At 42.1% G+C, this 21,782-nt stretch overlaps 2 protein-coding genes across 3 annotated transcripts in view; both read left to right on the top strand.

Annotated features, from left to right (window-relative positions):
• Positions 1-18,832, top strand: part of LOC137262104 (DNA damage-binding protein 1-like) — a 30,548-nt gene extending 11,716 nt beyond the window's left edge. Inside the window, exons 14-27 of one of the 2 annotated variants that reach the window (XM_067799879.1) lie at positions 5,312-5,490; positions 6,054-6,217; positions 6,769-6,885; positions 7,358-7,565; positions 8,096-8,191; positions 8,730-8,968; positions 9,229-9,488; positions 10,129-10,299; positions 10,528-10,637; positions 11,597-11,682; positions 12,308-12,391; positions 13,004-13,106; positions 13,916-14,039; positions 14,686-18,832. In XM_067799879.1, the coding sequence (XP_067655980.1) occupies positions 5,312-5,490; positions 6,054-6,217; positions 6,769-6,885; positions 7,358-7,565; positions 8,096-8,191; positions 8,730-8,968; positions 9,229-9,488; positions 10,129-10,299; positions 10,528-10,637; positions 11,597-11,682; positions 12,308-12,391; positions 13,004-13,106; positions 13,916-14,039; positions 14,686-14,769 (2,025 nt within the window). In that variant the 3' untranslated portion in view covers positions 14,770-18,832. The remainder of the gene's footprint in view (positions 1-5,311; positions 5,491-6,053; positions 6,218-6,768; positions 6,886-7,357; positions 7,566-8,095; positions 8,192-8,729; positions 8,969-9,228; positions 9,489-10,128; positions 10,300-10,527; positions 10,638-11,596; positions 11,683-12,307; positions 12,392-13,003; positions 13,107-13,915; positions 14,040-14,685) is intronic. The other variant, XM_067799880.1, reaches the window with a different exon arrangement.
• On the top strand, positions 994-5,232 carry LOC137261929 (uncharacterized). The gene is made up of 3 exons (XM_067799744.1): positions 994-3,339; positions 3,564-4,344; positions 5,210-5,232. The coding sequence occupies exons 1-3, from the start codon at positions 1,414-1,416 to the stop codon at positions 5,230-5,232; spliced, it is 2,730 nt and encodes a 909-aa protein (XP_067655845.1). The 5' UTR covers positions 994-1,413.
• Positions 18,833-21,782: the final 2,950 nt, after the last annotated feature.

The raw sequence follows: 21,782 nt of genomic DNA, 5'->3' as shown, positions 1-21,782 counted from the left end.
TTTCAACGTCAACGCCTACGCCTATGCCAGCACCGACACCTACGTCAGCGCCTATGCCCACGTCAGCGTCTACAGCCTTGATGGGGACACCTTCACTGGTTCCAATACCAGCACCTATACCTACGCCAGCGCTTGTTCAGACGCCGGCTCCTGTGCCTCCGCCAGCGCCTTACCGGATCCCCAGGATCTCTCACACGCTATCTAGAGAAGAGGTGTTACAACGTCAGCTAGACGAGGAGCGCGCTCGGCGCTTAGAAGCTGAGCGCTCGAGACGCAGATCATGGTCCAGATCTCCGAGGAATCGGCGCTCCCGTTCTCCTCACCGTAGTCGGCGCCGGCGCTCGCGCTCATGCTCACGCTCTCCTAGACGACGGCGCTTCCGTTCGCGATCCAGATCTCCTCGGCGCTCTTCCAGAACCCGGCGTTCACGTTCACCAGAGGCCTCGCGAGTTTCACTGAAGGATTCTTCTACTCGGACGCCTTCTACCTCTTCCACCCAGCGGCGGGAATCGACTTCAGTCTCTTGGGAAGATTTGGAGGAGCAACACTTCTGCCCTGACTATGAAGAAGAGGCAGGTGTAGGCGAGGATGAGGGCACCTATCTACCACTATCGGCAGTGTTTGAGTGGATTGCTGACAGGCTACCTGACTGTCCTTCTCCGTCAGTCGATCCTAATAATCCGGCGTCCATCCGTTTGTCCCCGGAACTACTAATTCCACCTCATCCTATGGTGGCGGAGGCAGTGTCTCTCCTGGACGAGGATTTTGCCAAGCTGTCTCTGAATCCTACGATCAAGGCGTCTAAGTCAAGGAAGTCGGATTACAAGATCCACAGCCTAGACTTCACAGATAATGGTGCAGCCCAGGACGACTCACTCAAGCGCTTGTCAAGTTCTTCACTCTCAGCTTATAAAGTGCAGGACTCCAAATTAGCAGCTATTGACACGGAACTCAAGTGTATGCTTAAACCCATTTCGGCGTTAGCCTCAGCTACTTCAGCGGCTGCAGCAGACCTATCAGAAGACAACGCCTCCAGGGTGGATCATCTCACGACGATCTTCCAGTGGCAGGGCAAAGTTCTTCATGACTTACTCGGTCACTTACGTGCAGCGTTGGCTATGACAACTTCGGTTCGCCGCTCCGGCTTCCTGGATACATGTAATTGGCAGGAGGAATTTAAGCGCCAATTACTTCGGGCTCCCTTCACTTCCAAGTTTCTGTTCGCCGACAAGATTCCAGATATTTACAAGTCGCACGCGGAATTAACGAACACTGAAGTCGCGCTGTCTACCTTTGAGGCGCTTGGTTCTGCCTTTCGTGGCAGAGCCAGAGGAAGTGGAAAGAAGCGCTATATTCCCAGGAGGGAATCCATCCGCTCCTCCTTTGGGAGGGGACGGGGCCGCACCAAGGATAATGACACTCAGCGGAAGCCCCAGGAGCGCAGCCGGGACACCCCCTCGATGCCAGGGCGAGGCAGAGGCAAGCGCCCCTACTCTGGTCGCTGAAGCCGTGGATGTCTCCGACTGGGACCTCCCACCCCCAGTCGTACCTGTCCATCCGACTCCAGTAGGTGGGAGACTAGGGATCTTCTGGCCCAACTGGTCATTCCTAGAGGATCCGTTTGTAAGCAAGATTCTGAAGTCCGGCTACAAACTACCATTGGTCGAGACTCCACCGCTGACATCTACTCCCCAGTCGCGGATATATCCTCAACACCAACTAGCTCTCCTAGAGTCCAATATCGACATTCTGTTATCCAAGAGAGCCATAGAGACAGTGCTGGAACCCCACCGCTCCCCGGGGTTCTACTCACCCATCTTCCTGGTGCCAAAGAAAGATTCCGACAAGATGCGCATGATTCACAACATGGCGGTCTTCAACAGACAGTATCTGGCCGACCCTCCTCATTTCCGAATGACGTCCCTAGAGCAGATTCGAGCCAAATTGTCTCCCGGGGCTTGGCTAGCCAGTCTGGACCTACAGGACGCTTACCTACATGTTCCCATACATCCGCGTCACAGGAAGTACCTGAGGTTCGTCTTCAACGGAATACATTACCAGTGGAGGGTGCTTCCGTTTGGCATTTCTACGGCCCCGTGGCTTTTCACACGCATCACGCTTCCGGTTACCAGGTTTCTTCATCTAAGGGGAGTGGACTTCGATCCATACATAGACGACTGCCTTCTCAACCACGGCAGTCCTCTACTGCTACGCAAACACTTGGACTTCTCCACCCACATGCTGCATCAACTGGGTTGGATGGTCAACACCAACAAGTCACATCTGGAACCAACTCAAGAACTGACCTTCATCGGGGGATTATTTTTAACAAAAGACAATCTTGTCAGGGTCCCTCCAGATCGATGGCTAAAGATTCTGGCGTTTGCGGATCGAGGTCTCTCTCAACCCATGACCCTCAGAGAGTGGCAGTCTCTGTTGGGTCTTTTGACATCGGCGCAGGATCTTACTCTCAGAGGGCGCCTTATGCTACGGCCCTTACAGAGGTTTCTGTCACCATTCATCCAGATGAACGACCTCAAGTCACGGGTTCTTCTACCTCCACATCTACATCAGTATCTCCGGTGGTGGATGGTAGAATCGAATGTCTGCGTCGGCGTCTGTTTGGAAGACTCCAGTCACGACCACGAGTTGTTCGTGGATGCGTCTCTACTAGGGTGGGGCGCCCATCTGGCGGGCCGAACGACCTCAGGGCTGTGGTCCGACGCCGAAAGGTTGTGGCACATCAACAACCTGGAATTGCAAGCCGTCATTCTAGCAGTTCGCCGCTGGCTACCGATTTTGTCCAACACCAAGCTCCTGGTGGCGTCGGACAACTCCACAGTCGTCTGGGTTATCCGGAATCAGGGCACGACCAGGTCCAAGCAACTTCTAGACCAGATGTTCGTGTTAGCAGATCTGCTAGACAGCAACAGGATCACAATCAGGGTTCGACACATACCCGGCTGCAAGAACATTCTGGCAGACGCGTTGTCGCGCCCAGGCAGACCTTCACCGACGGAATGGATGCTTCATCCAGACGTGTTTCGTCAGATTTGCCTTCGCCACGGGAGACCCTTGGTGGACCTCTTCGCCACCAGCTTCAACCATCAGCTACCAACTTACGTGTCTCCCGTACCGGATCCACAGGCTTGGGCAGTCGACGCTCTATCTCTGTCGTGGGAGGGTCTAGACGCGTACGCTTTTCCACCACCCGTTCTTCTCCCAGAAGTGATTGGCAAGATCAAGCAGACACAGAACCTGAGACTGCTTTTGGTCGCGCCCTGGTGGCCAGCCAGACCGTGGTTCCCCGATCTGCAACGCCTCGTCAGCGGAGATCCGGTTCAGCTTCCAGATTGGCCACACCTCCTTCGTCATCCGCACAGCCAACAACTCCATCCAGATCCGCTGAGATTCCATCTGCACGGCTGGACCATTTACAGAAGGCATTAAGGGCGAAAGGCTATTCCTTGCATGTGGCGAATGCCATAACCCGAGCTCATCGGACATCCACCAGATCCCTCTATGATGACAAGTGGCGCTCATTTGAAAGCTTTTGTGCTCAGAGATCACAGGATCCCATGACAGCTTCCCCACAGTTCGTGGCGAATTTTTTGATGTTTCTACGTAATTCCAAGCATCTCAAAGGGAGTACGTTGGGTACCTACTTGTCAGCATTGAACTCCGTCTTGGCGGTCAAGACGGATCGTCAGATTTCTAAAGTTCCAGAACTGGTTGCCCTGCTGAAGGCGTTCAAGTTGGAGGACCAGAAGGTCAAGTTCCGCCCTCCAGCTTGGGATCTGAATGTTGTTTTGCAACACTTGAGAGGCTCCCCATATGAGCCCCTAGAGGATGCTTCCTTCGAGCTGTTGTCCAGGAAGACGGTCTTCTTACTTGCCCTAGCTACGGCAGCTAGAGTTAGTGAGATTCATGCCCTGGATGTCACACAAGTGCGTTTTGAACAAGCTAGGCATGGTCGAGTCCACTTGGGATTGCTGTGGGACTTCATTGCCAAGAATCAGCTTCCCGGGCAACCAGATAGACGGTTCTCCATCCCGCCTTTATCGACCATCCTCGGACGACATGATACGGAGGAGGAGTTCCTGTGTCCAGTCAGGGCCCTTAGATATTACATCCAGAGGTCTGCCTTGAAGAGACATTCCCGAAAGAGACTGTTTATCCCTTTTTCTTCATCGTGCAAGGGGGAAGTTAATAGAAACACTATTGCTCTGTGGCTTCGTGCGACTATCCTGGCGGCGTACGATGCCAAGAAACTCCCCCATCCGACGGCGAACAACCCCCATGAAATTAGAGCCCTGGCGTCCACTATGGCCCTCCACAGGAACTGTACGGTGCCACGGATTATGGAGGGTTGTTTTTGGAAGTCGTCCACCGTTTTTGCCTCACACTACCTGAGGGACTTGGCTGTCGAGGACATGGAGGGGCTTCAGTCTTTTGGCCCGTTGGTGGTTGCACAGCAACTCACCCAGCCTTCCGCCCATTAGGTAATTGTGTTGTTCTTACCTTTGGTCTTAAGATTAACCTCACCCTCTGGGTGCGTCGGTTTCTCTTTGGAGTTCCCTTGGGTTATCCTTTGTCCTGTTTCCAGGTTTGCCCTGTGACGTTGGCATTGGTCTCCCGGGTCTCCTGTGCATGTGCTTGGTCTGCTGAAGATGTGAAGGTCCTCCGGAGTCCACACCACCGTCCTCTCTGTCGAAGCCATATGCATAAGACCTATGGTAAGGTAAGTTAAAAATTTATTAAAATCTAAATATTTTAGATATTTAAATACTTACCTTACCATAGGGCGGTGACTCCCTCCCAACGCTGGATGCTCCTCCCCACTTTGGACTCATCGGACCTTTCTTTCCTGCTGCCAGTAAAAGTGAATTTTGGGATGGCTCGCTTTCCCGCGAGTAGGGAGATCACGTCACTTCCGTGACTACATCCGTAGATTATACGAGGTAGCCATTCAGGGAATGGCGAATCAACGTCTGTCTGATCTCTACTAGCGAAGCTTGAGGTAATATGCATAAGACCTATGGTAAGGTAAGTATTTAAATATCTAAAATATTTAGATTTTAATAATTATCTAAACCCGTCATCAATTCCGTCTTTCCTCCATGGTCAAGCTGGCATACCATGGAAGCAGTGGTTAAAATAGTCACTACCTTTGATGGCTTTACACCCCACATGAGTACAATGGTTGAAGGCCAATTCTTTTTACCATGGTAATGCTGAAACATTGCTGGACAGGGCAAAAAATACCTGTTTATTCAAAGAAATTAGCAGTTATTGTTGTCGTTCCATGCAGATCACCCCGAGTTCCATCCGACTGATCAGCTGTGACAGCAAGACCTTGGTGGCCGAGTGGAAACATCCATCTGGAAAGAACATCAGTCTGGCCAGCTGTAACACCTGTCAGGCTGTTGTCGCCATTGGCAGTGAACTCTACTATCTCAAAATACTCACTGGAGATATAAAGGAAGTCAGGCAAGTTCTGTTCAAAATTGACTGGGGGCAGTAGGGTAGCCTAGTGGTTAAAGCGTTCGCTCATCACGCTGAAGACCAGGGTTCAGTCCTCACATGGATACAATGTGTGAAGCCCATTTTCTGGTGTCCTGCTGCGGTGATATTGCTGGAATATTGCTAAAGTCTTTTTATCCAATCAGGTATCTGTGCTGGGATGTTCAGCATACCAATCACAATCCACTTTTGCATTTTAGTTTATATAACTGATTAAACTTGGCAACAGTTCACTCAGAGGAACTCTTAAATTGGTAGAAGGAGTTCTTGCACATATTGTTTTAAAGTTTTGAACCTGACAATTTATCTGTATGATTTCCCTCAAATGTGAGTTGCACTGTGAACAAACCTTCATAGCTGCAACCACAATCTTTTTCGAACCTGACAAGCTTGGTTGTAACGGTGGCTTGGTTGCTTGGCTTCTGTGAGAACACAGAGCCAGCAAAGGAAGGTAACATAATTATCTGGCTTAGTCTTTCGTGCAACCAGGGAATAGTGGAGATTTATCGGAACGATACTTTTGTCCGCAGCCACGCCACCATGGAACATGAGGTGGCCTGTGTGGACATTAGCCTGACAAAGGCGGGACAGGACGAGGCTGAATTATGTGCAGTGGGCTTGTGGACAGACATCTCTGTGCGAGTCCTCAAGCTCCCCAACTTTGACAGTCTGCATGTTGAAATGCTGGGAGGAGGTGAGGTGATCACGCTAACTTTAAGAATTCTTCAGTTCAATGTCCTTAAACATGTTAGACAACAACATGTTGTAACGCCTTTTAATGACGAAGACTGGTGTCAAGTTTAAGCGGAGGCTTTGTAAGACTGCTTTGATTATTGATGTAGGACCTATTTGATTTTGGTAGATGTTTGATATTGATGACAGCTATTTGCAAAGTCACATTTTCAGGAAAACGACAACCCTAAAACTATGATCAGTTTCGTTAATGTTGAATGAATCGGACATGACTGTGTTTTCACATGTGATTGACTGGCAACCGCCTTACATTGTACTGCTTCATTTAGATTTAAATTGTTTTGTGTACATTAATTATTTGTGACATTTGTTGATACTGATACCTGTTGCAGGTAGGTTTTGTTTATCTCATTCTCCATAGGGAGTGATGATAGTAACCATGGCAACTATGATATAAAACTAGGAGTATCTTTTGGGTATCACTCAATTATTGATCAGCTGTCTCCAGCAGATACTATGGCAAGTTGCCTTACTCTCATACTCTTTTGGCAGAGATCATACCCCGATCCATCCTGCTGACGACCTTTGAAGGCATCCACTACTTGCTTTGTGCTCTTGGAGATGGCTCTCTCTTCTACTTCAATCTCAGCGTCAGTGAACAAACTAAAGGTACACAATTTCCAATCTCACGGCTTCAGTATTTAGTACACAATGGACAGTGTTCATCTGAGAAGGGAATTCACAGTTAAATTACCTCCCTTTGTTGTGTTGGGATCTCCCAGTTCTTTTACTTTTCAAGATTTATGACTCATGTTGTTAATCTCTGGATTATCTGGTAAACGCTTGATTATTTACAGACAGCTGCCACATAGCTTGAATATTCCTGAGTGTGGCGTTTGACGAAAAAAAACCCAATTCCAATGATGGTCCAGATCTTTGACCTTTCAGCTGTGCTGCTTTCTTGTACAACTTTCATCTCATGAAGTAGAAGTGAAGTCCTCAATGGAGTTTTCACTGTTTATTGGAAATTCAAGGAAATGTCGCATGAACAAATACCAAACCAAATATGTACAAATACCAAATAGTTTAAAGAATGTATAATTGTTGTTTTAAAGAAACATTTGTGTTTGTTCCCACCCAGGTATTTTGAATGAGAAGAAAAAGGTTACCCTGGGGACACAGCCCACAGTTCTTCGTACATTCAAATCTCTCTCTACCACTAACATCTTTGCCTGTTCTGACCGACCCACTGTCATCTACTCGTCCAATCACAAACTTGTTTTCTCCAATGTCAATCTTCGAGAAGTCAACCATATGTGTCCACTCAACTCTGACGGATATCGAGACAGGTATGTAAGATTGCCTGCAGAAGTTACTGCAGTAAAGCATTGAGTACATGAACCACAGGTTCATAGGTTTACATAGACCATCGGTAGGAGCAGAGAATCCTAAGGTGTGACAGAACTACAGGATTCTGCTTTCAAGTCCTTCATTATGATCATAGGTTTGTCCGAAATTGAACCAATTTCACTAATGTCATGGTGGCTGTGGCTTACAGAAGGAAGGTTTTGAATGTGAAAGGTATATCTGTTAAAGGTGCCATGTTTGCAATGTCCTCCATGGGTTCCAGATCAGGGTAGATCCCAATAAACCATGGAAGACAGTGACACAAGTGGATTTGACTTAAATATTTATTTAGTGGTGAATTTGTAATCAGATATCACTGATTTTATTCAGGGTACCGTAATTGGTATTCATGTCATTTCCTGCTACACTTAATTTTCCTAGATTTGTACACTTTGTCATATTAGGATGTATGAGCTCGTATTGTTAACTCGCAAAATGATTACTGTTAGCAGTGTTTTTTCTGTGTTGACAGTTTGGCTTTAGCCAGCGATAGTTCCCTGATCATTGGCACCATTGATGAAATCCAGAAACTGCACATCCGAACAATACCCCTGGGAGAATCTCCACGGTAAGCCTCCTCAGCTCTGCTAACAAGTCTCACTCAAAGCATGTATTTTACTTTTCTTTTTCTCACACTAGTGGAGATCCAGTGTAGAATAGGTCTTAAGCAACCCATGCTCACCTCAGAAGGCGACAACGCTTGGCATGAGAGGGGTAACAGGATCGAGTGGTCAGGCTTGCTGACTTTTGGACGCATGTCATCTGTTCCCACCTGTGCATCTCGATGCCCATACTGTTAATGACTAGATGGTCAAAACTCAGTCACTCACTTTTCTTGGTTTCCATGAAAAGTATTTAGACTTGGTCTCAAAATGGGAGAGTGGACTTCATTTTCAGAGGACAACTCAAAAACTGTTGTTTTTCAGTATCTTTCTACAAGACTTGGCAGGTAAATCAAACAGATCTTGAAGTTGCGCCTTTTTAACTGTTTGCAGATGTGGACTTGATAACTGTCAGATGATATGTTCTTTCAAATTTGTTGTTGGGCAGGGGGATTAGTCATCCTCTGATGACTTATGTATTAATGATATCATGTTTTGTTTCAGACGTATTGCATATCAAGAATCTTCTGAGACATTTGGTATCATCTCATTCCGAACTGACATCCAGGACAACCAGGGAACACGAGCCACTCGGGTCAGTGCCAGCACACATGCCAACAACATCAGCGTCAGCTCCAACGCCAAGCTAATGACTGGATCCTCAACATCAGCGTCGGAACATACATATGGGGACGAAGTGGAGATTCATTCTCTCTTGGTGATCGATCAGCATACATTTGAGGGTAGGTTATTTCACAACGTTTAGGGATAGCATTTTGAAGGAAATTCGCTCATTTGAGTCTATGGAGCTCATTAATTATAGAAGTTGTTGAGGTTGTAAAGCCTTAGTCTGCATGAAGGCCATGATGTAGTCCAGTGTCTGTATTCATGACATAAAGATCAGTGTTTGCATTCATGGTATACTGACAATGTCTAGGGTCTATGCTCATGATAAGATAAAATCTTGTGTCTGCTTTCACCTTGATGTGATTTTACATTTCAGTCCTGTTCGCCCACCAGTTAATGACAAATGAATGTGCAACAAGTCTGATCTCAGCCAAGCTGGGAGAGGACCCCAACACTTACTACATCGTAGGCACAGCTCTTGTTTACCCAGACGAGGCAGAACCCAAACAGGGCCGCATCCTCATCTTCCATTTCAAAGATGCCAAACTGACGCAGGTGGCAGAGAAGGAGATCAAGGGAGCTGCATACACGCTGGTGGAGTTTAACGGCAAGTTGCTGGCCAGTATCAACAGTACGGTGAGTGCACAGCAAGGATGACTGTTGTGAAGCCCATTCCTCATGTCCCCCATCCTAGTTTTCTGTTATGGTATGGTATTGAGAGTTATTACGAAAGTTAATGGCTATTTTGATGTGATATTTAAGATTCTTTATTTGACAAGGGGTCCACTTGATTATTTTGCAAGTTTAGAGTGTTGTGGGGTTGGGGGGCTCTGTAGGAAGGTTATTAACCAGGGTCCCATTTTACAAAGTTCTCGGAGGAGTGTCAGTATAAGAGGTATGAATGCTATGAGAAAAATTACAATATCTTAAGCTTACGAGAGCTTTGTGAAACCGGATACAGACTAGCTGTCACCTGATTTGGTAAAAACACAGGGCTTTTGTTTTGCATATAATGCAAGTGCCCTTTAAATCAGCTGTTTAGTTGATTCTTCTGTTGTGAGATAAGTTTTAGAGTTTCAGCTTGATTTGTCGGGTCACTACACAAATCTTATTACAACATGGCCCATTGGTGTGTATTGCAATGTGTAAAGTGATTGGTTATCTCAGTCCTTTTATGCCAGAAAATGTGTCATTGATAAGACACTACTATCCAATTATTGCTGTGACACAGTATCTAGTTTCACACATTTTAATTATTATATTGCCATGGTTACAGGTCCGGTTATTTGAGTGGACAGCAGAGAAGGAGCTCCGCCTGGAGTGTAGTCATTTTAACAACATCATTGCTCTGTACTTGAAGACTAAGGGCGACTTTGTCTTGGTGGGCGACCTCATGAGGTCAATCACATTACTGGCATACAAGCCCCTGGAAGGAACCTTTGAAGAGGTGTGCAGGACTTACGCCATTGATCTATGGGTCCTTGACACCAAGTGTCATAAGTCATTTGTTGAAGTGAACAAAGCTCATTTCACATTTATATAAACATGTCAGTTAACTTTCATAAATGTTTTACAGCCTTTTCTCTTTACCTCATATTTTATAGTTAAACCATGTGTAGACTTGAGTGATTTCAGAATGTTTACTTGTATGATAATGTTATAACTTTGTGTGCAGATTGCACGAGATTGTAACCCCAGCTGGATGACGGCTGTTGAGGTGTTGGATGATGACAACTTCCTGGGTGCAGAGAATTCATTCAACATATTCACTTGTCAGAAAGATAGGTGAGAGACAGCTGCAGTTATAACAGACAGCTGACACTTTCAATATGAACACTTTCTATTCTTGTTGACAATAGCAATACCATATTCTTTAATAGCCCTTGCTTGACACATGTCATCATCTCCTGATTGTGTAGATGGATCACCAGATTGTCGGGTTCGGATGCGATTGTTTACAGACCGACAAATAGCTGGAATATGTGTGGTGTTAAAAACAAACCAATTCAAACTTTAATGTCACATTTACAGACGTCCTAGTTATGAGGATTATGACTGGTCCCCATTGCACAATGCTAAGACACTAGGGATGATTATTGAGGGAAAAATGACTATTGCAATAGCGATAATCTATTGCAAGATACTATGCGACCAAATACAGTGGAAGCTGTCAAAAGCTGTCCAATCCTGCAAGTTGTCAATGCCAACATGAAATCTCGGTCCCATCTGTGACTAGTACCTTTATCATCATTTAGTAGCTCTGCAATCCGGCACGTAATGAACCCCCTGAATATGTGTTTATTCGGTAATCAGTGCAGTCTAATATTGGTGCGTGGCAAGGAGTCAGACAAATGTTGTCGCAAATTAATCCTGCGTTGAAACTACATGTTTGCCAACAAAGATAATCTTAGTTCAGTGTCTGTATACTTGTACATGTAGTTAGTGAGGTAAGTGAATGTGGGCAATAACTGAGAGAACCACCTGATACAATGATGTATATGAGAGTGATGACTAAACCGGTTCAGTTGTAGTTGCAGCTAACCATGTAAGGTCTACAATCCAGCATGCAGTGTAAACCGGATTATTTTGTTGTATTGTTCTCTGATTACATGATATGGATTGTTATTTGTGATAGCACCAAATTCTTCTTGTTTATTATTTATAGGTCATGTCATGTAAGACATGAAACAAACTGACATAAATTCGCTGAAGTTGCTCTACCAGGTGCATGATTTCTACTTCAGTGCTGCTGCTACAGATGAAGATAGGCAACAGCTACAGGAAGTTGGCCTTTTCCATCTTGGCGAGTTTGTCAATGTTTTCAGACATGGTAAGTTAATAAGTATTCACAATGCTCAAGGTATTTTGTGAAACATATTTTGTATCTGTTTTGTACACTATCAGGAAAGTTCATTCACAATTTTGTTGTGAGGTAAAAGCTGTTTGCATCATCTACATTTTCATTTCTGTGTTCTGGATCAGGGCCGTTAAAAAGGATCAAATCAAGATGGTATGAAATAGTGCCATGTCATTTTAGAAAGCTGATTCTGATAGACTCAAGAACCCATGCATCTCTTATTTAGATGAGGATGTCTTTTCAAGGTCATTGTCGTTGTTGATGGACATTTTCTCAGTGATGTGCATATGTAAACTTGACAAGACTTCCCATTCATGTTTAGGTAACCTGTAAAGATCCATGTTAGTGTTGATCTTCAGTAAGTCATGCTTATCATATAAGGTGACCAAAGGGATTGGATAGTCAGGCTTGCTGACATGGGTTGAGACGTTTCTTTGGTTCCCAACTGAGTAGATTCTCATGCTGTTGATCACTGGATTGTCTGGTCCAGATTTGATTATTTAGACTTCTGCCATACAGCTGGAATATTGCTGGGTGTGGCATAAAACTAAACTCACTCACATGGAGGTAGACAAATGAGTCACATTGTGTGTTACAGGATCACTGGTGATGCAGCATGCAGGTGAAAATGCTACACCTCTACAGGGCTCTGTACTCTTTGGAACTGTCAATGGTGCAGTGGGTAAGTGTGTGAAGCTACATGAAAGAACAGATTTTATAATTTAATGTTATAAAGTTAGTGTTTGATTTTGATTCCATCAATGATTGTGAACTGAAGGGTTATGAATAAGGCTCCCATTCTTGCCAGATCATTTGACTACCCTGGACACTGCCCTTTTTGACCAGCTTGAGACCAACTCCCTCTGTCACTGTTTCAGGGGTCAAGGCACAACTAAATGTCTGCCTGACTATACAGCCCTCTGACATATTTCATAAAATGTTTCCATCAATGAACATCTGGGTTAGAATTGGTTTTCAGTAGCACATGCTTGTCAAAAGAAACTGCTAATGGAATGGGGTGCTCAGACTCGCTGACTTGGTTCACCGATGTCATCATAACCCAACAGCATAGAACAATGTTCTTGAAGTTGATCACTGGTTTGTTGGGTCCAGATTTACAGACCACCGCCATATAGCTGGAATATTGCTGAGTTCGGCATAAAACAACAAACCAACCAACTACGTAATGTTTCGAAGAAATTACATTTTATTATGAGGATTTCAATAACATAGTGCAACTGGGGCCTAGTTTGAATCATGTCGTCACTGGACTGACGTCCTCTCTCCGTTTCAGGGCTTGTGGCGCAGCTGCCTCACGACTTCTACAACTTCCTACTGGAAATCCAGACTCGGCTGGCCAAGGTCATCAAGAGTGTTGGCAAAGTCGAACACTCACTGTATCCTTTCTATACTTGCTGCTGTAGATAGAGCGATGGGGTAGATTTGTGGTTAAAGCGTTTGCTCGTCACAAAAAAGACCAGGGTTCGATTCCCCACATAGGTACAGTGCTTACAGCCAGTATCTGGTGTCTCTCTCTCTCTCCTCCTCCTCCCCCCCCCCCTTATGATATTGCTGAAATGTTGCTAAAAGTGACACATTCACTCACTCAAAATGATAGGTAGCATTTGACCTGTTTGCTGTTAGTTAGTGAGAAGCCAGTTTCTCCACCTCAATTTTGTACCATTGAGGGAAAATAGATGGCCCTTATTATCTGTACCTGATTATTTGGCCCCAGTCTAAACAGAAGAAAATATATTCACCATTATGTTTTAATGGGCCTTCCAAATGATGCTCATGAAGATTTGGGTTAGAACTGATCTTCTTAACCCATCCTTGTCGTAAAAGGTGACAAACAGGATTGGGTAGTCACGTGGTTGGTTGACATGTCATCATTTCCAAATTGTGCAGATCGATGCTTGTGCTGTTTATCACTGGATTTTCTGGTCCAAATTTTATTATGTGCAGGCCACTCGCTCACTAACTCACTCACTTCAAATGAAGCAAACCATTTCAGATTTTAATGTATCAAATATCACTATTTACTCAGTATATTGTTGTTCACTAATGAGGTAAGATCAAATTATCTTTTCATATAATTAACACAGACTGAAGTTGTACCTGTGAAACCTTGGTGATGTATGTTTGGGTTTTGGGGTTTAATAAGTAAATACACTGTCAGTGTTATAATGACCTTGACCTAATAAAGATGGCGATCTTTCTACACTGAGCGTAAGACAGAGGCTTGTGTAGGGTTTATCGATGGTGACCTTATCGAGAGCTACCTTGACCTGAGTCGGGACAAGATGCAAGAGGTGGTGCAGGGACAACAGGTAACCATGGTTACAGAGTGCGAGACACAGTCAGTCATCCTGAGAGAGAGCCAAGGGATTTTTTCAATATAACTCCACATTCCTGAAGATTTGTAATCTGAATGTGATTTTTCAAATTTGATTAGGATAATGATGATTTTGTTTTGATAGAATCATAACTCACTGCTTTGAAAGCGTTTTTGAATTGTACTAAGTATTGAGACTTGGCATCAGGGTGAAAATCTCTGAAGAGTTGCCTCCACTAAGTTTGTCAGGATCCTATGATCATTCATTCAAATCCCAGATCTACCTAGATTACCATGGCTCAGATATGTTTCACTTAAGTGCTCTAGACCTGCAATCTGGGCCTTTTGATATGACAAGTTGTCGTATAAATCAAATTCTCTTCCATGTTAGAGTAATTTTAGCCATCGGCTGATAACAGTGTGTAATGCCTATATTAGTCTAGATCAGACATCCTAGCTGTTACATCGTATATTAATCAGAGAATTTGTTAAGTGATGCTGTGAAAAATTCAGAACATATTCCTTTTTTGAAATCAGCACTAGTTTTGACAGTCATTAACCAAGTCTTGACAGACAAAACAAGATTCAGCTGTTCTATTTGAATTGAATGACTTCTAATATACCATGTTAATATTGGTCAGATTGATGATGGGAGTGGCATGAAGCGAGACGCCACAGTGGAAGACCTTGTCAAGATCATAGAGGAGTTGACACGCATCCACTGATGTGAAGTCACCCGACTTGGTAACAATGATACCAGAGGAGACAACACGCTCAAAGCACTCAAATAGACAACTCCTATGAGAACAGTACAAATCAGTGTGCAGCAAGTGCTATGACTAAACCAGTGCTTTGAGACTACACGCCGTTCTTCAGCATCACAGGACATCCTTGTGTTCTGTATCAGTGTGACTAGGAGGATATTTTGTCACATGTACAGTAATAAAGCAACAATATTGATACTGGCCATTTTGCCTCCAGTTGGACAACAGTCCACATGGATGAGAAATGAATGGTATAGTGGACTAAAGCACCACGAAGACTACAGACAACCTTCAACATTATGCAACATTAATGAAACTAAAAGAAACTTCCCTGCAGTCAGTAGATTTCTAACAATCTGTCATGATAGCTGTGTAAATATTTGTCAACTGAAAGTTTGTCCTGTGTGATATTGTACTCCCCATGTCACAATACTACATTAAACCGTTTCAGCCTTTTTCATTCAGCTGTGAAATTATCAGGGTTGTTTTACAAGTCAAGAAAAGTAAAAGCTTGACAAAGGGCCTTGGTCTTTAAAAAAGTCAGTCAGTCACAATTGTCAGAGTTTGTTATAATTGATAAATGAGAGATGATTACACATACAAGACGACTTTTGTGACTTTTTGTAGAGAGAACGAATTAATTGAGGGAATGTCACAGTTGTTTTACAGTTGTTAGTTATGTTCTGAGAAACTTACTTGCAACGTTCATGTTGCACATTAGAATATGATATGTCCCATTAAAATGTTGATGTTTACTATTGATTCAAGGCCAGTGGCCCATTTTAAATACAGCGAATGGCTAATAATCCTGCAAATGGCCCATTATCAAAATTCTCTGTCCCAATCCCTGACCTTTGATATGGTGATATTGCTGGAGACTCGTCTCTAAAATATTTATGTTGCATGCCAGCATCCATAACTATGTCAACAAAGAATATGTTTCTTTGTGTTAAACAGTCAAAGTGTTGAATGTAACTAACACTATAATCACTTTAATCAGTGTTCAAAGTCATGAGGTCCTTTTCCTGCCCCTCAGTGGGGAACTTTAGATTAAAAATTACTGAACAGCAAAACAAACATAATTTTTTTTAAAAAACTGAAATTTCATAAAAGTAACTGTTCATGTTTACGTCTTCTATTTAAACACTTGTCAAAAAGCCACAGTTGCCTTTCTTTTGCTGTTCAGTATACTTCAGGATCAAATCTGAAGGATCCCAGGAACCCAATTAAGTTCGAACACTGCTTATTGTCTGTCAAACAGAAAATTATTTTTCTAAAAGTAGCATTTAAAACTACATATAATGATAGTATAATCTGGAGAGTAGGTATCGTCGTGTATTCTGCAAAGTTGACATGTGAACCTGACCAAAACAGCAGATAGATGCAGTTTTTGACAACAGATCATTTGTTATGTGTTTGATAGTTTGTTTAGCTAAACATAGTCATTTGTTTAGCTCTGCCAGGTTATCAACAATTAGGTTTTTTGATTTCTTGAATAGGAGGAAGAGTGAACATAGTAGTGACAATATCACATACTCATGTCGTCCCTGGTAAGGTTAGCAGCTTTGGCAATATAAGTATGGTGGTAACTTGGTCGCAAGACTTTCCTGAGGGTAAGTGTGGACTGATAGTGTGTTCCTAAACATGTTTCAGGTGGCATGAACATTGTTCATGTGTAATCCGAATTATTTGAGATTCAAAATATGATTTCATAAAGATGAATGAACTTCAGGCACATCTACTTCAACTGGCAGACATTTTGGTTGTTAGCAATTGATAATTACACATAAATATTTGATGGAACTCCTCAGTGACAAAATGAAGGAATGGATGAAAACATCAAGTAACCCAGTCATGTTCCAAGGTTCTTGAGACATGTGTGCCAGTTCTTGAGGGGTGACATTTACAAAGTCAGAATACTGCAACCCAAAGAGTGTTTGTCTTGTACATATGTGTAATTAGAAACTGTTTATTCTCCCTTGTGTATGTGTATTATATAAAGAGACATTGTCAATACTTCATGGTCTTGAAACACAACGGTATTATACCTGTGATTGCATGTCACCACTTTGGGATGTTGTGGTGATGTGTGAATTTTAGTTAGCTAATGACAAGGATCGCTTATAATTCACAGAAGTGTGTCCTACTTTTGAACATCATGCAACCATTGCCTGACATTGAAGTAGGGCGTATAATTGAAGTGTCACATATTGCAGGAGAGATGTGTTTGAGTAATGCAAGACTAGCTGTTATTAGAACAGGACTGTGACTTGGTGTGTAGTTTGTTATTGGGACTACACTGCAGTCTGTCATCAAAGTCTACGTGAGATGGAAATGTAGGATTGTAAAAGACCTGTCAATTTTGACACTGGAGCTGATGATGCTCCACACATCCTTAAGTAAACTGTTGTCTGTTGAAGGATTCCATTTGTACACTTCTTCACTTGCTTTCTGCCACTTAATTCTGGGGAGGGTCAAAGGTCAACCAATAAAAGTACTAGTTTCTCGTACCCCACACTGGCACCATCTTGTATCCTGCTGCACAGGTGTTATTGGAACATTGCTGGAAGTAGTGTAAAGCAAAACAGTTTCAGGAACACCATGGGGAGGAATAGTGTGTAAGGTTTCTTTGTTTTCACAATTTACAGCCCAACTTGTGTTTAGGTGGCTGGTAATAAATCTGTAAATTTGGACGGACTTCATACTCCTGAAATTTTATAGGTTCTTATACTGTCAGATTGTTCTATATATTTTGCCTTTACATATTTTTCATAATTCCAGGATTAAAATAAGTGATTTTTTTACATAAATGTTGGAATGTTAGTTTTATAGCATTCTGATCATTTGTGCACATGTCCATATTTCCCAGTTCAGTTTATTTCCTGATAAATTAAGCCATCTCACAGAATTCATCTTTTGTAATTAATCTTCTTGAAAAGTCAGTTTGGATCAGTCAAGTTAACATCAACTGTAAGATTTTCAGTGTAAATAGTGCACATCCTTTAGTCTCTGTTGCAAAGTAGGTAACATCTGGATGAAGATACAAAATGTATGACTGGTGTGAACAATCTTGTTTTCTTGGGTTAGGATAGTTTTGAAAATATGCTATGACATTTCCTAAAGATATGTTTACAATAATTCTAGGGCTAAGATCACTACACCCTCATGACTCGACTGACGAGACAAGCTAACTCTTTTCGTCACTTCGCTCAAACCAACTCGTGACAGGGCTCTGTACCACAGCTGCTGCCACTCACAGCTCCTTACTGTGATAGGCAGCTTACGGTCATGCATTGAGCTTAACTTGCACTCCACCAACCATTAGGTGTACAAACATATGACCCATAATGTTCTTCCCACAAACTAAGACTGATTTTCTATTTCATTTTACTTATCAAGATAATCGTTATGTAAGTATTTAAGAACAGCATTGTTTTTCTGATATTCTTGAACCAGTTTGAATGAAGAAGTGTAAATTCTTCTCTGAAATAGTCATTCATAGCATTTTTCCCAACTGGAAAGACCAACTCATTCACAAAAATATGAATATCACTACTTTTTGGGTCAGAGATTTTCTCGTAATGGCTGCTTTTACAACGAAAATGGAGATATTATCAAAAGGATGAGAGAGGTTACTGGGGAGATGCTTGCCCTAACCAGTGTGGCAGACAATTGAAAGGTGACAGATTCAGTTAGATGATGCATCTTATCTCAAAATAGGATACTGGGATAGTTTTGTGTACTCAATGTCATCTTTCCGTCAGGCAAATGCTACTGGAGCTATTAATATATCTACTTCCTGTCAGCCCAAACCATACTTGTTGTTAAAGTGCAATACCCAAGTAACTCCAATGTTGCATAGCCTCCCACAACTCATGCATGAGTGACAGGGCTGTATTATTTCTGCAACAAACAGTTATGATTTACAGGCTACGTTGTGTTTGGTTTTCATGAGAATTGGACTTTTTGTGTGGTTTCAGTTACTATGTTGATCACATACCACTGAATTAAATTTGTACAGGAAGATGGCTTTTGGTTTTATTTGAAATAGACACTGAACAGCAAAAGAAACACAAGTTACAAGAAGAAAAAAAATAAAGTCCCAAAAGTGAATGTTTATATCTTCTATTTAAGAACTTGACTAAAAGTTTCTTTTGTTGTTCAGTATAGTCGACCACATAGCAATCATGAAACAGGCCCAGAAATGTGAGTCCAACTCACTAACACCCGTGAGTGTGACTTCCAACTTCAGCTGAACAATTAATACTGATTATTCTCGACAAAAGTGATGGCTGAATAATATTTGCCACAGCATGTTCCTACTGACAAGGAAGAGATTGCACAAATCAGCGAACAATCCATTCATACACTGTTAAGTGTTTGGTTTAAAACATTTGATAGGGAATTTTTTACCAAAGTTCAAGTGCAATTTGTGATTGTTCTAAAAATGTTAATGTTTACTTTCCTGTGATTGTTCTAAAAATGTTAATGTTTACTTTCCTCTGTGTGCAGCTTTTTCAAAAATTATAAAATTGGAACTAATTTACAAAATTATGAAAACATTTTGACCAAGTCTTTGGCATTGGTTGAACAAACTTTGAAATTGCTGTAATTCTTGAAAATAAATAAATAACAACAACAACAATAATAATAAATAAATACAAATTTGTACTGCACTTCCAAAGAAGGTGGTTCCAAAGATGAAAACATTCCATTCAAATATATATGTTTCTTTCAGTTGAAAATAAGGAAATTAAGGTGACAAAGAGAGTGGGGCCCCCAAATTTAAAAACTAGGTTGGATGTTTTTTAAGTTATATGGATGAACCAAATGTCTTCAGAGGGACAGACCAAATTCCTTGGAATAACTATGGATGCAACCAACATTTTAAGGTCATATCCCATGCAAAAATAACATAACAATGACTGACATAAACATACTCAATATTTTATTGATGAATACAATCATACGCTGACATAAAATCTCTTTCTGGAGATAAATAAATACTAAAAGCTGATTAGTCCCCACTGATGTGGCATGATTACCGTAATAACACAAATTAACATGACCATCTGTGCAAATAAATCAAACATCTCTGTAGCATTCTGTACACACTGCAAGAGTTTCTACAAAATCTTAAGCTGAAAAAAGCAATGACCAGTATGCATACTATGGAACAATTCATGAGTCACTTGGAGAAAATAGTACATATTCTTACATAAATATTTTTCCTCTTCAGAGAAAAAAAGCACATTTTACATGCAATGCATTTTAAGTGCATCATGCTGATAGGAAGTAATGTTTCATCCATGATATGGGACCCTGTTATATTTGTGCCCATTAAAACACTAAATTACTAAAGCACTAAACTTGTTATTGAAGATACTTCACAGGTCTCACAGGTCTGGAGTTCCACTTCTGAAGATCTTTCATGACCATCTTGGACCATGCATGATTATCCACTGTATCATACACACAGAATAAAAAGTTATGCGCCAGCATATTTCAAAACTTTGATATGATTCTGTGGAAATTTTAGGCTAAAATAATTGGGCGAGCGAGTTTAGTTTTACGTCGCACTTAGCAATATTCCAGCTATATGGCGACGGTCTGTAAATAATCGAGTCTGGACCAGACAATCCAGTGATCAACAACATGAGCATCGATCTGCGCAATTGGTAACCGATGACATGTGTCAACCAAGCCAGCTAGTCTGACCACCCGATCCCGTTAGTCGCCTCTTACGACAAGCATAGTCACCTTTTATGGCAAGCATGGTTTGCTGAAGGCCTATTCTACCCCGGAACCTTCACGGGTTCTAAAATATTTGGGAAGACCTTTCCATATCTAGAGAGGGTTCATCTAGTATGTGATTTAGGGATATCATAACCATTAGTGTATTAAAAGGAAATATTGTCAAATATGATAGTACTGCTTTTTATAGCAAAAACAACACTAATTAACTGTTGACAGTCATGTGACCATATAGCAGTCACTTCATATTTTCACTTTCAAAAGGGTAACTTGTTTATAGTAAAAGATAATTTCAATTTCATCACTTTCTGGAACATGGCATTAGCTTGTTACAGCTGATCAACAGGGTTCCACTAAGCACTGCAAATATGCTGTCATGTGAGTTACGAGTCTAGGCACAAAGATCACTTTGAAGAACCTCCAGATTACTCTTTCAAATAGATATATCACTGATGACTAATGTAATGGAAAATCTGTTTACACAATACCATAAAGAACCTTGAAAGATAAGTCAGTCACACAAGTCTCACAAATAACAGTTGCAAATCATGCTTAGAATCTTTCAAAACTGTAGTGACATGATATGACTCATTTTACAAAATAATGCTGACCACGAAAGGTCAACATTCTACCACTAAACATCCAAATCCAGTATTGCAAGATTACACCCATGAGTTTGACTGATCTGTCAACACAAAATTAGTTCAAAATAGCATTGTATACATCTGTCTTGACAAGATGACTCCAGACAAGATTTACAATCACTATTAACCTGAACCATGAAGTAAAGCAACACTGAACGACAGCTACAGGGTATGCAGGCTAGAGCTGTGTTGATGGCACTTTTCGGCTTTAGCTGACACTACTGAGGAGCCAGGGCCTTCATTCTTCATCTCTCCAGTAGATCCACATACCGAGGTATCATACCTTCATTCTATTATGAGAAATACCATGGGCACACACACCACCAGAACTTCAGACCAGCAGACACAATGTTTCATACTATGGCTGGCATGGATAACCCATATACACCGGGACAGGTGGATAATAAGCTGGACCCAGGAACCCATCTCAATACCCAGACCTGGTCATGTGACTAATAGATTAAACAATGTAACATGTTGTTCTTTCATGATTAAAGGTTATACACCATGGGTCTGTATTCAACATCATAGCCTTGTACAAGCAAGACACTGACATATGTTATCAAAACGGAGGAC

Source organism: Haliotis asinina, chromosome 14 (genome assembly GCF_037392515.1).
Source record: "Haliotis asinina isolate JCU_RB_2024 chromosome 14, JCU_Hal_asi_v2, whole genome shotgun sequence".
Classification (NCBI taxonomy): Eukaryota; Metazoa; Mollusca; class Gastropoda; order Lepetellida; family Haliotidae; genus Haliotis; species Haliotis asinina.
The sequence above is the reverse complement of the archived record's forward strand: the minus strand, read 5'-3'. Positions and strand labels throughout refer to the sequence as shown.